This window comes from Merops nubicus, unplaced genomic scaffold, assembly GCF_000691845.1.
Source record: "Merops nubicus isolate BGI_N331 unplaced genomic scaffold, ASM69184v1 scaffold7849, whole genome shotgun sequence".
Classification (NCBI taxonomy): Eukaryota; Metazoa; Chordata; class Aves; order Coraciiformes; family Meropidae; genus Merops; species Merops nubicus.
Genome location: NW_008630105.1, coordinates 143,135 through 158,191, shown reverse-complemented (window position 1 = coordinate 158,191; position 15,057 = coordinate 143,135). Strand labels below are relative to the sequence as shown.

Sequence of the window (15,057 nt, the reverse complement as noted above, 5' to 3'; positions counted from 1 at the left end):
TCCTGTTATTCAAATGCAACTGCAAACAGAAATCCATATCCGGTACAGACTGTACACCTTTCACACCAGACTTCATTCTTACAAGTCCAGAATACTTTTTCTGAAGTACAAAACAATAATTACAGGTGTTTTCTTTAAATCTGGAACCGCAATAAAATCCAAGACTGAGTGCTGGAATAGCATCCACCATTTCAAGGTCAAACCTGTAAGCCAGCACTGCAAACTACTTTGATTTCCTTCTATTAACAGAGGCCCGAGGGATCTACAAATTCATTAGCACCTTTTTGCACTGAAGACACCCCTTCCTGCCATCATTTACAGCATACCTATTGACGCTGCCTTCTCAGTCCTGACCCATTACTGGATTTGGTTACTTAGCTGAGGACTTATCCGATCTTTTCTTTCCATCATTACTTACCTTTAAAAATCCACTTTATCCTTCTCTCCTTCCAATGTTTCCCAGCCATCTTCCTAAGGACTGTCTTAACACTCCCATTTAAGTGTTTTTTCCAACACCAACAGTGCTCAAAACTGTGACTGACACCAACAGCAAGCATTCTGCTGCTAAGTTCCCCTCACTGAAGCCACAGGATTTTGCCAGCCTGCTTCTACAGCAGCTTTTAAAACCTCTGTGCTAGGAAGCTGTACAAAACCCAGTAAGGACAGAAAACAGAATTCACTGTTTCAAAGGAAAACATGTTCCAAGGAATTGTAGAAAAACAGAAAATAAACCACATTAATAAGGCAGAAGGAACAGCCATTGGTACAAACAGAGCAGTGCTCACTATTCAAGGCACAAGAACAGTTAAGTTTCAGAGCTTAATGTTGCTCCTTATCTACATTTGCTGTTAGAGAGCCCTGCCTGCCTTATTTCTAGTTTCTCCCAGGTATTGACCCAAATTCAGCACCTGTCAAACTTGCACTCCTTTCCATTAGACACAACGATTACATCAAGCACTCATGTTCAACTTCTGTAATACCCAAGTTGTTGTCAGATGCCATTTCCAAGGACAGAATCCTTTATTTTATAACATCCAAAACCATATAACAAACACAGAAACACAGATGGACTGCCCTCATCCCCACTTCTGCTTCTTAGGCAACTGAGGAACCTCTGATCTCCTTTGCTTATCCCAGTTCACCTGGCTATCCCAGTGAATGTCTCAGACCCAACAGTAAGTCTATTCTTACTTCCACATGGCCAAATAAATGTTAAATAGGACAAGTTAAGAAGGTAATCTATCTGTATTATTTCATTACAAACACTGGGCTTTACTGACAACCCCTAAATGAAATGTCAATTTGAAGTCCATTCATTCCCTAGATTTTTAATCTATTTAATATATTCTGTGCTGTTTATATATATATATATATGTATTTTGTGTCTTAACCAAAAAGTCACGCAGTATGAACATCTAATACAGAAACCTACCACTATGAGCTAAGTTTAGACTCTCAAATAGACATGTTATAAACTCCTACAACTCCCATTACTCAGTCTCCTTCATTTCCTGTACCAGCCACACTCCTCTGCTGGACAGACATGCCAGGCTGCCAGGCCTAGGGTTACCCTGCTGATCCCCTTTCCCAATTTAAGATACTGAGAAATAAGACTAAGTGAGGGGGAGGGAAACAAAGCATGTGCTACAACTACAAAATAAAGGAAAATGACTGAAGTTATAATTTGAAAGCCTACTGTGATGTTTATTACTTTAAAGTGATGCCCACGAACTTGCTAGCAGCCTTGGGACAGATGACATTTTCAAGCTCTATTTCCTATCCAAAGTCTGCAGGCTGCCAGGAGATAGACTACTTCCCCTTGGGTAATTCCAGGAATACACAAACAAAACTTTAAAAGTAGCATCTCTTTTCCACAGTGGCACTGGCAGAGATCCAAAGCTAAAGCCCTTGAAAAATCCAATACACTGAAATAGGCTCTCTCTTAATAGGCTATGTGAGATTCCTCCTTTTAAAAATTGGCTCTGTTACGGATACTTACCAATTAAGCTCCTAATTCTAAACATTTCTAAGAACAACAACTGTTCTGAAACTACCTTTCGCTAGAGCAACTTTACTTCTCTCAATTTGCATAAATTAGAAAAATCTTGAGAAAATTTCCAAGATTTCTCACTGAGCAGTGAGACCACAAGGAACTATTTCCTGACAATGACTTCCTTGAACAGAAAGCACAGAGCTGGAAAAGGGAGAAGCACTTCCTAGCTGCAGATCTACCCATTTCATCAAAACCCTGTACACCGAAGTCATGGTGAAACCCACAACCTCTTCCTTTGCAGGTCTTTCTGCATTAGGGCCAAGGCAGAAAGGATTCATTACCTGATGAGGTCTCATGCATGTGAGCTTGTAAACACTGACTGGAAGAAAATGTAGGAAACCCTTCATAAAAGCAGCAATTTCCAGTCAGGACATCTCCCTATCCTCTCTGATATTAGTAAAATGTTCATGTAAAGCCTTTTTGTGATTTTTAGATACCAAACAGAGCTGGTAGGTCTACGGGGTTTTTCATGTTGCACAGGTCAGTTCTCAACTTGGGGCAGAAAAATCTTCATTACAAGAAGACAACTCTTAAACCTAAGAGAGATTCAGTCAACTAGAAGTTTGCATACACATCCATTCAACAGGTGCTAGATTGTAGTAGATAACATCAAAACCTGACAAAATTCTTCCCTCAAGTCACAAGCAACAAGGAACTCAAACATTACTGGAAAATTCTGCTGTTCAGAAGAAAATTTCAAATAACTACTTAAAACACAGTTACAGCTTTCATGTGTGCATCTGAGCAGATGAATCAACTCTTAATCATACAACATTTACATGTACTAGAAACCAGTGTGTGTGGACTCTCACCAAAAAAAAGGGTGTTTTTTTCCCACATCTTAACCAGATGAAAGAGAAGAGAGGGATTTACTTTACTGAAAGTAACAAGGAGGTCACAATATAAAACCAGAAGCTATGAAATAATAAATATTTTCTCTATTTTCCATACACATTTGATTATTGACCTAGCTTATTTTTATAACTGGCAAAGTAACACTGTATCTGCAGAAAAGGAAAACCAAGCCTGAGAATTATTGTATATTTCCAGCAAAGACAAGGAAATGTTACAGCATGAAACTGTCATATGGAATTGCATATACAATTCTAGCCACTAAAACTAAAGAGATTGAATCCAAACTCAGATGAGTGCAGAGGAAGGTTATAAGGTGATGTTGCACACAGGTGTTGGGGAGGGAAGCAGAGAAATCCACACCTCCCATACCAGTGAGACATGGTTTATTGGGGGGTAACATCACAAAAGCACAGACAAGACAACTGCAGAATGTAAATGCACTCAAGGGAGTAAAAATACAACTGAGAGAATATAAATATTGCAACTAAAAGAAAGCAGACTCAATGGTAAATGGGTGTAAAAAAAGGTCTTAATTTAGGTTTAAAATCCCAGGAAGTTTTATAACCCTCTGAGGAGTGACAATTAGGCTGATGAAGAAGATGGCAATGTGATCCCTGTAGGAATTAAGGACACAAGATATGATGGTGGGGTACGAAAGGCCCAGCAAGTTACTGCATTTGTGATAGGAGTCCCAAGACAAGAATGGTTTATGCTGCACTGAAACTGATGAATGCTCTTCAGCTTTCATGGAACAACTTATTTTCTTTGCTGCAAGTGAGCAAACAGCAAAAGACTTCCATACCAACTGGTTAGTTCCAATACTCAACGAAAAGCAAGACAGGCCAAAATTCCCCCAAGTATTTAAAAACAGATTTACAAATTGAATATAGCATGCACTAGCTGATAAACAGGTATTTCACAAGCTTGGTTCCAAGAGAGAGCAGTTTCTTTTATAAATACCATCACCAAAGAACATTCTTCCACTGATGTTTTGTTGCAATATATATTATCAGCTTTAACAGCAAAACAAGTGCCAAATCCAGTTTAATTTCCATAATGCGAAGAAAAATCAGAGGGAGAAATACATCTGAATGCAGGAGTAAGACAAAACTGCACAGAAGAAAACCTACATGCATCAGACACAGCAGAAAAGCAATAGATCAACTTGTCAAGGTGGTCTCATGTAGATGGGCTCTCAAAACTCTTCTGGTGACAGTCAACTGGCATATCATTAAAGAAACATATGACATACCACTGATGCCTCCTGAGACAACACACTGATGATGGATTTGCAATGTCAGTATTAGTTCCATAGTTACTGGTTTCTTGTTGCAGCTTTTGTGATAATTTCATAGAATCATAGAATCATAGGGGTTGAAAGGGACCTTGAAAGATCATCTAGTCCAACCCCCCTGCCTGAGCAGGACCACCTAGAGTACAGGTAACATAACAAATGAGTACAAAAATCCAGTAATTATCAGTTGAAAGACCATATGGGTATGGGTCACATTACATATGTGCTCTGCTTTCACTTCTGATACTGAGCAACTGTGTTCCCAGAGTAAAGAGGTTATTTTTAAGAACTCTTTATAAAAAGTCAGTTAGCAATCACACGATACATTTTGTTCACTTAACAGAAAGAAAATCATGGAAAAGCCTTACTCTTTGTATCCAGCTGAGCACGATACTTTTCAAACCCCTTGAGTCGAACTCGTTCTCCCAAGAGCTGCAGGAACTCTTCAAAGGCTGGACCTGCTGACTCGTTGTTGTACATTTCTTCCTCCGTGCTCTGCCCGGCTTTGCAGTACATGATACCCACCTTCAGCTGGTAACTTAGCTGCAAAGAGAAGAAGATTTAACACTTAGGAGCATACCAAATGATGCAGCAACTTATTTATTGAACTCACTTCACTGTTTTTAATAAACCCATAACTCACAAAGAGAAAATACCTAATTATCAGTCTCATTTCAAATGTTAGTCTAGTTGCAAATACTCTCATTGTTCTCCACCGTAACCGCCTCGATGAGGGCATATTTCACAGGAAGATATCAAACATTAACATTCCTTATTTTTAGGAGGACAATACTGCAGCTTGGCAACAGTGAATGCCTTACATTGGAAAGTGCTGGCTGAGTAATGCCAGGAACTTGACTCTCACTCTACTCTTAGGCTGGTATCACGGCTACTATCCCTCCACACAGAAGGGAAGAGCACAGCATGCACTTATTTCTATAGTAAGTGACAAAATTAACATCCCCTCAACTCAAAAAGAAGATAAAAAATACTTGTCTATGAGTGCATTCACCTCTCAGCAATGTTGAAAGAGTCCATTGCATTCATTTGGCCTTTACTGACTTAAAATGCAGTACCAAATAAAATTGCTAAATTGAGAAATACTGGTAATACTTGAAAGGTACTATTTACTAGCATAGAACTTCCAAAGTATTGGTGCTTTTTAGTTCCACTTTTCCTCTAAGTTTATGCTTCATGTTCCTAACACAGCAAAAACTGAAGATGTGAATAAAATTATTTTTTACCCAACCATAATTGTGGTTCTTGAAAGCAAACTGTTCCCACCAATTCCAGGTTGATGCATGAACAAGAACTGGACTGTCTTCTACAGAACTGGCTGGACTACAGGAGCAGGAGTTATAGAATGGAGGAAGGCAGCACCCATGGCCATTTACTGCCATCTCCAAAACCAATTTCACATGCAGAAGTTTGGCAGAGCACAAAGGAGACCCTTGGAGTTTACGCACACAATTCACGTAGTGAAAATGCACACTCATTGCAAGGTAAATAATCTTTCCTCCCACATACCAATTTCTGCAGAGGTTCCATTTTAAATAGACACCAAGCAGATATGCCAGAGCAAAACCACAAGAAAGTCTGTCAAAACTGGCACGAGATTTACAGGTTCGGGCTAGAGGTGAGTGGGAAGTGAAACCAGTTATTTCCATGGGCACTGGAAGCAAAGTCATCTGAACATACTGTGATTTGCTCTCAAAGGTTCTGCCACAAGTCAGGAGACAAAAGGTTATGGAACTTGATGGGATGATGTGGATGCACAATTAAACTGGAATGAATTAATTTAAATTTATTATATTTATGGTGGGATAATTTAAAAGCCCTCAGAAGTGGTCCTACTCTGTCTCTATTTAAAGCAAATTTTAAGATTAAAAGACTCTGAAAATTGCAACTTCACTGTATTCTTCTTTTGCTACCAAGTATGAATAGTGACAATGATAAAGCATTAGCAGCAGGGAAATAACGAGGGGAAAAAGGTAGGTAAGGCTCAACCTCACCTGATTGCTCCCACTGAAAAAGTTAAACGTATGTTAATGGCTCAGTTTTAGGCTGTTTCTTTTCTTTTCCTCCATAATGTCCCTTATGTTATCATGTGACACAATGACTACCTGACTTGCATCTTCTAAATGCATCCAAATTTCTTATGGTAACAGCATAGAATCATAGAATGGTTTGGCTTGGAAGGGACCTCAAAGACCATCTAGTTTCAACCCCCCAGCCATGGGCAGGGACAGCTCCCACTAGACCAGGCTGCTTGAAGCCCCATCCAACCTGGTCTTGAACACATCCAGTGATGGGACATCCACAGTTTCTCTGGACAAACTCACTAGCTTCACAGTAAAGAATTTCTGCCCATTATCTAATTTAAATTCACCCTCTTCCAGTCTAAACCCATTAACCCTTTTTCTATCACTATACTCCCTGATAAAAAGAGTCCACCTCCATCTTTCCTGTAGGCTCCCTTTAAGTACTGAAAGGCTGCAGTGACATCTTCCCAGAACCTTCTCTCCTCCAGGCTGAACAACCCCAACTGTCTCAGCCTGTCATCTCAATCTGTTTTTTTATGAAAGAAAGACTGATAGGCCAGCTTCCAAAATTACAACTGAGGGAGAGGAAATTGAAAAATTAAAAAAATCAGTTTTGTGCCTTGAATTAATGTTTCTATTTCCTTTCTATGCCTATTAACTGTTTGAAATGCTGCCTGTGTAACTACAAAGGAAATAGGCTCTTTCAACACTAGAGAGCCAAACAAAACCAATCACCTTTAAGAATGAAGACTGTACATTTTAGGCACTGAAGTATTAAGACTTAAGAACAAATACCAAGCACATGCAAATTAATGTTATTATTTGTTATTATTCTATATTTCAACTCCCTGTTCACTAAAAAATACAAACATTCAAACAACCACCAGCGTACACCACACTCTGAACAATCCAGATACAGATGGATGTCTCAATGCTGGGGGTTTGTTTGGGTTTACTTAAGTTAGGACAAAGAAAACCATTCTCACCAAGTACACCTATGCTGTTTAAGTTTAATTTTGGGTGAAGAAAGTATTTCAAGGACATAAACATAAATTGGGTCTGCAGCATCTGCAAGCTGCCAAACAACTGTCCTTTATTGCTTTGAAAATGTCAGCCTAAGAAACTAAATAAGGACTATGCAAAGAGCAGGATGTGCCTTCTAGCTCTGTTCTTAAATTTACTGAACTTCAAAAAAAAGTTTCATAAGGACAACACAAGCTGGTATTTCTGAATCAAAAAAGTGGATCTGAGGAAGAAAGGCATGCAGTCCCCATCACTACACCTCCTTCTGACAAATCTAGGGTCCTTAGAAGCGTATTAACTCCAAGTAACAGCAAAAAAGAAGAGCTGAAGGATGAGTTCTGCTGTGGTAAAACTCCTAAAGTAGCAGCTTCATTTTAATAATCTCAAAGTAATTACATATTTATATATGTGGAAAAAGTGCACTTCAAGTATTTGTCTAGCATCCAGTGAAAGATGGCAGAAAGCACATCTTGGATTTAACCAGTCAGCAAGTTTATATTATAAATATGGAATTATATTCAAAAATGACTGACATTTTGCAGTATTTCTATGAATGAGGAAGTGCCATAAAGATAAAATTCTACTGGAATAAATCAGTAATTGCCCTGATATGCAAATTTTTAAATCACATTTGGAGGTAAACCTGAAGTAAGTTACCATGAACTCTGCGTTCAAGCAAAGATTAGTAGATGGTAATAAGCCAGGAAGTGAGCACAGCCCTGCGGAATGATTGGATTGCTTTTTAACATTCAAATGACTGTATTTTAATAAAGCAAATAAAAAAGGGGCCAGGTGACAAGCAATGTGGGCCACATGCACAGAACAGCAGATGTTACATGACTCTAGCAATTTATGAGGAAGTGAGGAACATGCAACTTGGCATATAACACCAGTACAAAACTGGGGCAAGAAGAACATCCCGTTCTGACACTGATGTCATATGCAAATTATGAAAGAGAAGACAAGACAGAGCTCAGTCGTAAAAGTGGTACGAAATTCAGAGAAAATATGTTGTAGTGAAAGACTTGAAAAGTGCAATCTGTTTATCATACGCAGGACCAACAGATCATTTAATCACTACATGCAAAAACCTTTGCTGGAAAATGTCTCACACCAAAATGACATTCTTAAGTCATTTAAGACTTTTTACATTGTCTTGTAGTAGAGAAACATATCAGAAGTCTGGAAGCTGAATGCAGATAAATTCAAATAAAGAACTGTAAATCCTTAAATCTGAAAAAAAAATCCAACTGTTCTAAAACCTCGCTGGGATATAAAAAAAAACGATAGCCCCTTTTAATCAAACCTGGTGCATGTGAATTTGTCTCACTGAAGGGGTTACTCAGTGAAATTCAATGGCTAAATCAGGCTAAGGTCACTTTATAGTCTTCACACTTGAATTTACAAAACATCTATTTGCTCTATCAAAGGGGCACCTGTTTGTGCTGTAATGAAACAGTGTGACACTCAGCAAGAAGAAGTGCTAAACATTCTGTGTACCTCATTAGTAGAGCAGCTGTTACCTAAATTTTGCCGTTAGCTTGGAATTGATAAAAAATGCAGCTTCTAATTAGTATAGAGTGTGCTTACCTTTTTCTGTTAGAAGTGTCAAACTGTTTCATTACCACAAAACCAGAAAATACTTTGATGTAGGTAATAGAATTTTAACTATCACTTGTCCTTAATGATTTTCAAAAAGTTTAAGTAGTAACAGAAAACCATACTATACACCATAATTTGCAAGATTAATGGCATACAGGATATAAAATAAGGATAATTTAATCTTATACTTTTTTAGTTATAACTTCTGAAGCTATTTATGCTAAATTACTTTTCAAATTGGGGAATTACTAGGAATAATTTTGGCATTTGTTTTTTAAAATAGAACATTCTGCTAAATTTTGTTTTAATTTGTAAAGACTTCCCCATTAAAACTATTGAGATTGCAGGTTCTTGATGGGCATATGTAGAAGGCACTGATCCTTGAATCTAAAGGCTCACTTATAGAGCCATGTTGAATTAAATTGCATTTTCTCCACTTCTGAAATACAAAACTTTGGAAAGAGATTGAAAGATATCCTTGTGTCTTCAAGTGCCTGATAAACTTGACTGAGGATGAAAGGCAGATTAGGTTTAGGCTCAGGTAACAAATCATAAACATGGAGTATGTGCATATTTGGGATCACTGCTATAATAATCTATGGAAAACACTCCGACCTCCAGCCTATTAGGATCTCAGGTGAAGGAGAATAGTTACACTGAGTAGCATAAGCATCTGAAGATTCCACCCTCCTTTTAGGAGGCTATATGGCAATTCTATCCCCCTCAGTCTACATATGTTCACTGGCTCATCACAATGTTCTTCTCTGCAGGAGTCAATAAGCATAGGCAGAAGATACAGTTGTTACCAAAGTTTCTCCTTGAAAAACTCTTAAAAACAGAAAAAGGAACTCACTAGACATATAACTGGCTAAGAGACAAAAAGGAGCTGAAGAAAGTGGTCAGCAGAGCAGGGATCTCAGTTTGGAGACAGAGCATTCAACATGCGCTCTAGCAATCCGATAGCGGTGATGAATAGTAAGGTCCCTACGTTTGCTAACTTTACTGAGCTGTTACTCTACATTATTGGATTTGAAGACTGGCTGTGAAAGCAACTAAATGAACCTGTGATAGTGGGTGACCACGCAAAAGAAAGCCAGATGAACTTCAGTGCAAGGGAAGGTTGAAGTGATCCACGTGGTATAAAGATACCGAGCTTTTTATCTACAACAATGAACTCTGACCTATATCCCTGAGGAACTAGATCTTAGGCATCCATGAAAAGATACTTTCAGTGGTAAGTGGTAGACATAAAGCAAATTAAAAAATCAGTAATTAGAGAGGGAAGACACAAGAAAGCATATTAAACCAAAATTCTCCCCCAGTTTCAAAACTGCACTGTTTTAAAATAGATGCAGGAGAGGAGGAGGGGAATGGAAAAACTCCAGAGAGAGGCAAAAACACGATCAGAAGTACAGAACAACTTCTACATGAGAAATTACAAGCTAAACCAGGACTCAAACTGGTATAGCAGAGGGGTAGGATAGAGAGCACTATAAAAGCCTATCAAGGAGCTAGGAAAGTATCACTCCATGCTTGTCCAGTTCTCATGTTCTAAGCCAACCCACTGTTGGCCATTGTCAGTGACAATACTGGGCTGCACGTACCTTGGGCTGCCCACATATAACCACTCCCATGTTAGTCTGGATGCTCTGTGATAACCACAGCTGCCCAGTTCTTCATCTTCTTGTATCACGTTCTTGGTGAAATAACTAGAAGATCAAGTGTTTTGCTCAAGTGTTGCTTCTAGTAGGTATTTATTTGGCAATTCTCTATCTTGTCCATTTTAATAACCAAACCCCAGGGACGCTGACAAAATCTTCACGATAGTCACCTATAAACCTGTTTAGAATAGCCATATTTTCTCCTTTGTTGGGCAGATAACAGACTTTTTTCAATTTTACAATGACAACGTCAGAGCAAGAAATAACACAGATGTTAATTCTGTGCAAGAAAGGCTGGTCATGAAAGGAAAGAGGACTAGGAGAAAGAGTCTCAGTACTCAGGGCTATTAAATGGCACTGTTGAAGTTTTTAATCACAAAATTCACTTTACCCATGGACTTTCATTTTACTAAGTCAAAGCTATATAGCTAATGAGCCTCAGTCCCATCTTTAAGGGACCAGGGGACTATCATCTAATTGAAAGCCACTTGTATGAAGAAGAGGCTTACAGTATTTTGCCATGAAGATTGTTTCAGGGGAAGAAAAATTACAAAAAGGGCCAGGCAGCATTCTGGCAATGGTTGTGCCAACACAATATGGTAACAAAACATTTAGTAACAAAGGAGATTTCTATTCTCATTATAATAGCAATACGAAAAGCAGAACAGAACTCCTTCTTCCCTACGGTCTTTGAAAAACAATCACTTAGTCTCTTTGAAAGCAAATTAAAATGGACAACTGCCATAACATTAAATAGAACTTTGGACTACTCAGAATAATGACCTTCACTTCATAAGTAGCAAATATTCTGTAAAACTTGAGGGAAAGACATGCAACATAACTCTCTACAGATGACAAGCTTTAGTTTAAATGAGGCATTTTAATAGAGTGACTCTAATCACTTGGCAGTAATCTGACAGTTTACAACAAGTTGTGTCATTCTGTAACTCGGCACTTACGCCTTGTTCATCCAGCTTCATAAGCTGCTCCGTGACTTTCGGGGTGTTGAAGGCCAGCCTCAGGCAATGGATATTCAGCTCAGGAACCACATACTCCAGCACTTCTTTTAGGGGAAGTCCCCTGGCTGTGCAATGCTTTGCAGTTGAAGGGATAGCATCTTCCAGCACAGAGCCTCTTAAAGTCATAAGCTAAGCATACAAAAGGTTAATTAGTAATAGCAGTGGAGCAAAACATACTATTTTCCCAATTCTCAACAGAGATTTAGGACATTAAGTAACTTATGGTGTGTGAAACAGACACTAATGCACACACACTCTGACAGCTAGCAGCAGTCAGAATATTTCAAGTGATTCAACAGATTTAAGTTTTACAGGAAACTAGTCCTTGAAAAAGATTACTAGTAGTATTTCAAGCACAACATTTCAAAGTATGAAAGTACACTTCTTAAAGATTACTAGTAGTATTTCAAGCACATTTCAAAGTATAAAAGTACACTTCTCAGGTCTACCCACCATCACATATAAAAGTGAAGAAGTAATTTCCCCCTCTTTGCTTGCTTCTAGCTCACAGAGCTCCAGCAAGTTTCTCAAGCTTTAACCAAAACAACCTTCACAGTTCCCTCTGTATTGGACGTTAGGGGATAACTCGCTCACTGGTACACTCACTTGTATTCTGTGTAATAGAAACATGTAGCATAGCTTTGTCAGGAGATGCCTGGATTGTATGTATTTAGAGGAACCAGAAGTCTATCCTCAGTGCTGAAAAGAACCCACCCACAGCACAGCACCACCTGGTTTTGCCTGCTCACTCTGGACTCTTTTGGTGCCAGTTCCTGAACTGCTTACCTCGCTGGTTCTGAATATGATCCGGTAGTTGTACTGAGGTCCATTTTCCTTGATTTCCTCTGGCTTCTCTCTTCTTATACTCACAGCTACTGGACCCAGGTTCTCATCTGCCCCAAAATAGTTCCAGTGTTCTTCCATACAAAAGGAAAAAAAGAACACACAAATAGAAGTCCACCTTACTTCTTACACTTCAATTATATTTTCATGCTTCGTTGTTATAGTGGAAATACGTTCCCAGCTGCACTAGAATCAATCAGAGCATGCCTTCAGTGGTACCATGATCTTATTCTTGTGCTTCAGCTCTCTAATGAACTCCCTTTATACAAGAAGGCCGAAATTCAACATTGCATCTCTGCTTAAAGAAGCCTAAAACAGGACATACCTCTTACATTGGTTCTTGTATCAAAATGTTTTTCTTTCACATGAAGCTACATAAGTACAATCAAACTTCTCCCCCTTACAAATAAAAACAAAGAAGCCACCAAAGTGGGAGAGTCACCACTATGTTAAAATGAGTGGGAAACAACTGTACTTAGCAAAAGATGGAAATTCTTTATTTTTGCATGGAAAAAGCAAAATACAGTCAAACTAGTTACACATTTATGAGGGGCAAAAAAACTGGTGAAGCTGAAAAAGAAGCTAAAAACTTGTTCATAGTAAAAAAAAAAAAATAAAATCAAAGCATGGTAACATAGAAAAGGAGAATGAAGTGCAAGAAACAAAGTGACTAGCATAAATATTTAAAGGTAAAGTGTCAAACAACCCTAAGAGTAAATTTGAAGTGCTAAAAGTTGAGTCCAAAACTAGCCTAGCTGGGAAGGTGGCAGAGAGGAGTTTACAGAGCTGGGGAAATTGTTCACTAGCTGAACAGCAGATACATTTTTGTACTTCTTTAGCTGTACACATGTAAAGCCATTCTTTACATGGAAAAAATATTAGAAAAGTGCACTTACAAAAATTAAAGCTGAACAATTTCAGAGCATGGTGTTGAAAGCTCTTCTACTGAGCCTTCTGTGCATTATGAACTACTTTACATTATGAACAGAAGCACATCACCATGAATGGAGCAACATATAAACAGCTGCAGAAAATTCAAGTGACAACAGCTTAATTTAAACATGCAATACCTGAAAGGACAATTTAACAGAACTGTCAAAAGAGATACATCAAGCCTTGTACAAGAAAAATAAGTCCTATGTCATCCCTTTCCATATACTGCATATATGAATGCATTTATACATGCACAAAAATAGAAAGCAGAGCTATCTGAAAATTTAACTATTTGAAGAAGTTTATACATGCACAAAAATAGAAAGCAGAAAATTTAACTATTTGAAGAAGCAATGCAAAATTCAGCAGAATGAAAAAAAGATATAACTGCTCTGAAAAGAAACATAACCATACTGCCTGAACTACTATATATAGATTACTTGCTATTCTTAAAATAAGCAGAAATTTAAAATAAGAACTTTAAGGGCAGTCTAATATGAGCTGCTCTCCTACAGAGGTAGAATATAAAATACTTTCAAATGTCATCATCAAGACTGCATCTGTAAGATCCAAAAAATAGATACTGAAATACACTCCAGCCAGAGTGAATGGCAGTAATTTTTCCAATGAATAATCACTTGTGGTGTTAAAAATTTGAGTGTCTCATTTTTTATTCTGTTTATTTTTTAAAATTATACTTACTGGTTCTTGCTATACTTTCCTCCAACACACTAAGTGCTTCTCAAATAGGTGCTCTCTCCTTATGAACTTACTTGTGCCCTAGAATTACATTTTTGTCTTCACACAGCTGTCCACCTCTTTAAGCCCTTGGGGGCTCTATTCTATTCCCCCAGTATCTAGTATTTTTATTACTCTTTCCTCGGTGTTTTCCATTTAAGATTTCAGGGCATACAAGACATAAAAGAAACATGCTTCAGCATTATAAAGCTTGTTTTCTACCAAATTCCTCTGCAAGTCATCAAAAGCCAGTACTCTGCACAGAGGTAATTAAGATTCAAAATTCTTCTAATATCTTGTGGAACATCCTGTAAATATTGGCACAAGATTTTGGTGACTTAATTAGTCATGAGTAGGGAAATTATGAATAAATTAGATCTTCCACATTAAATCTTTATGCTACTCTACTGACGTGAGCCCTGTAAATGCCACAGAGATCTTCTGATGTTTAAAAACCTAAAATAACTTATTCACACACTAGCTTTTCTCTCTCCTCCCTCTATTCATGGCTTTTATAGCTCACCAGTTTATGGCAGAGATGGTCAATGCAGAAGAGCACACATAGAAAACCTGAGCTCAGCATGTTGTGTAGCTTCCAAAACCTCAGATAGCTTGGCCATCTCCACACTAAACTGCTTAGTGACTTAAAACCATTGATATACCTTTGTTCATGCAATAGAAAATTTTAAAGAAAAAAGTTAGTAATGCATACTAGCAGAGTCCAAAAATTATGTTAATTTTCTGTACTGACAACTGCACATGTGATAATTATTTTTTATCTTGTAACTGCTCTAGCCTGCAATTCAGGCAGAGTTTTCTCAGGAGAAATTCTACATCTTGAAAACACATTTAGGAAGGCTGGTAAGAGGCACATTTGAAGCTGCATGAAAATACACATAAAAGTGTCCATCACTTGATTAAGCTTTTTATCTGGCTCCTATTTATTTGGAAAAATGCACAAAGAAGTGGGGAGCTTTGCATTTCTCTGCTAATA

At 38.0% G+C, this 15,057-nt stretch overlaps 1 protein-coding gene across 1 annotated transcript in view; it reads right to left on the bottom strand.

Annotated features, from left to right (window-relative positions):
- Nucleotides 1-15,057, bottom strand: part of SIPA1L1 (signal-induced proliferation-associated 1 like 1) — a 56,638-nt gene that overhangs the window by 33,564 nt on the left and 8,017 nt on the right. Inside the window, exons 2-4 of the mRNA XM_008947159.1 lie at nt 12,336-12,466; nt 11,490-11,678; nt 4,571-4,745 (exon numbers count right to left, since the gene is read on the bottom strand). Coding sequence (XP_008945407.1) covers nt 4,571-4,745; nt 11,490-11,678; nt 12,336-12,466 — 495 coding nt within the window. The remainder of the gene's footprint in view (nt 1-4,570; nt 4,746-11,489; nt 11,679-12,335; nt 12,467-15,057) is intronic.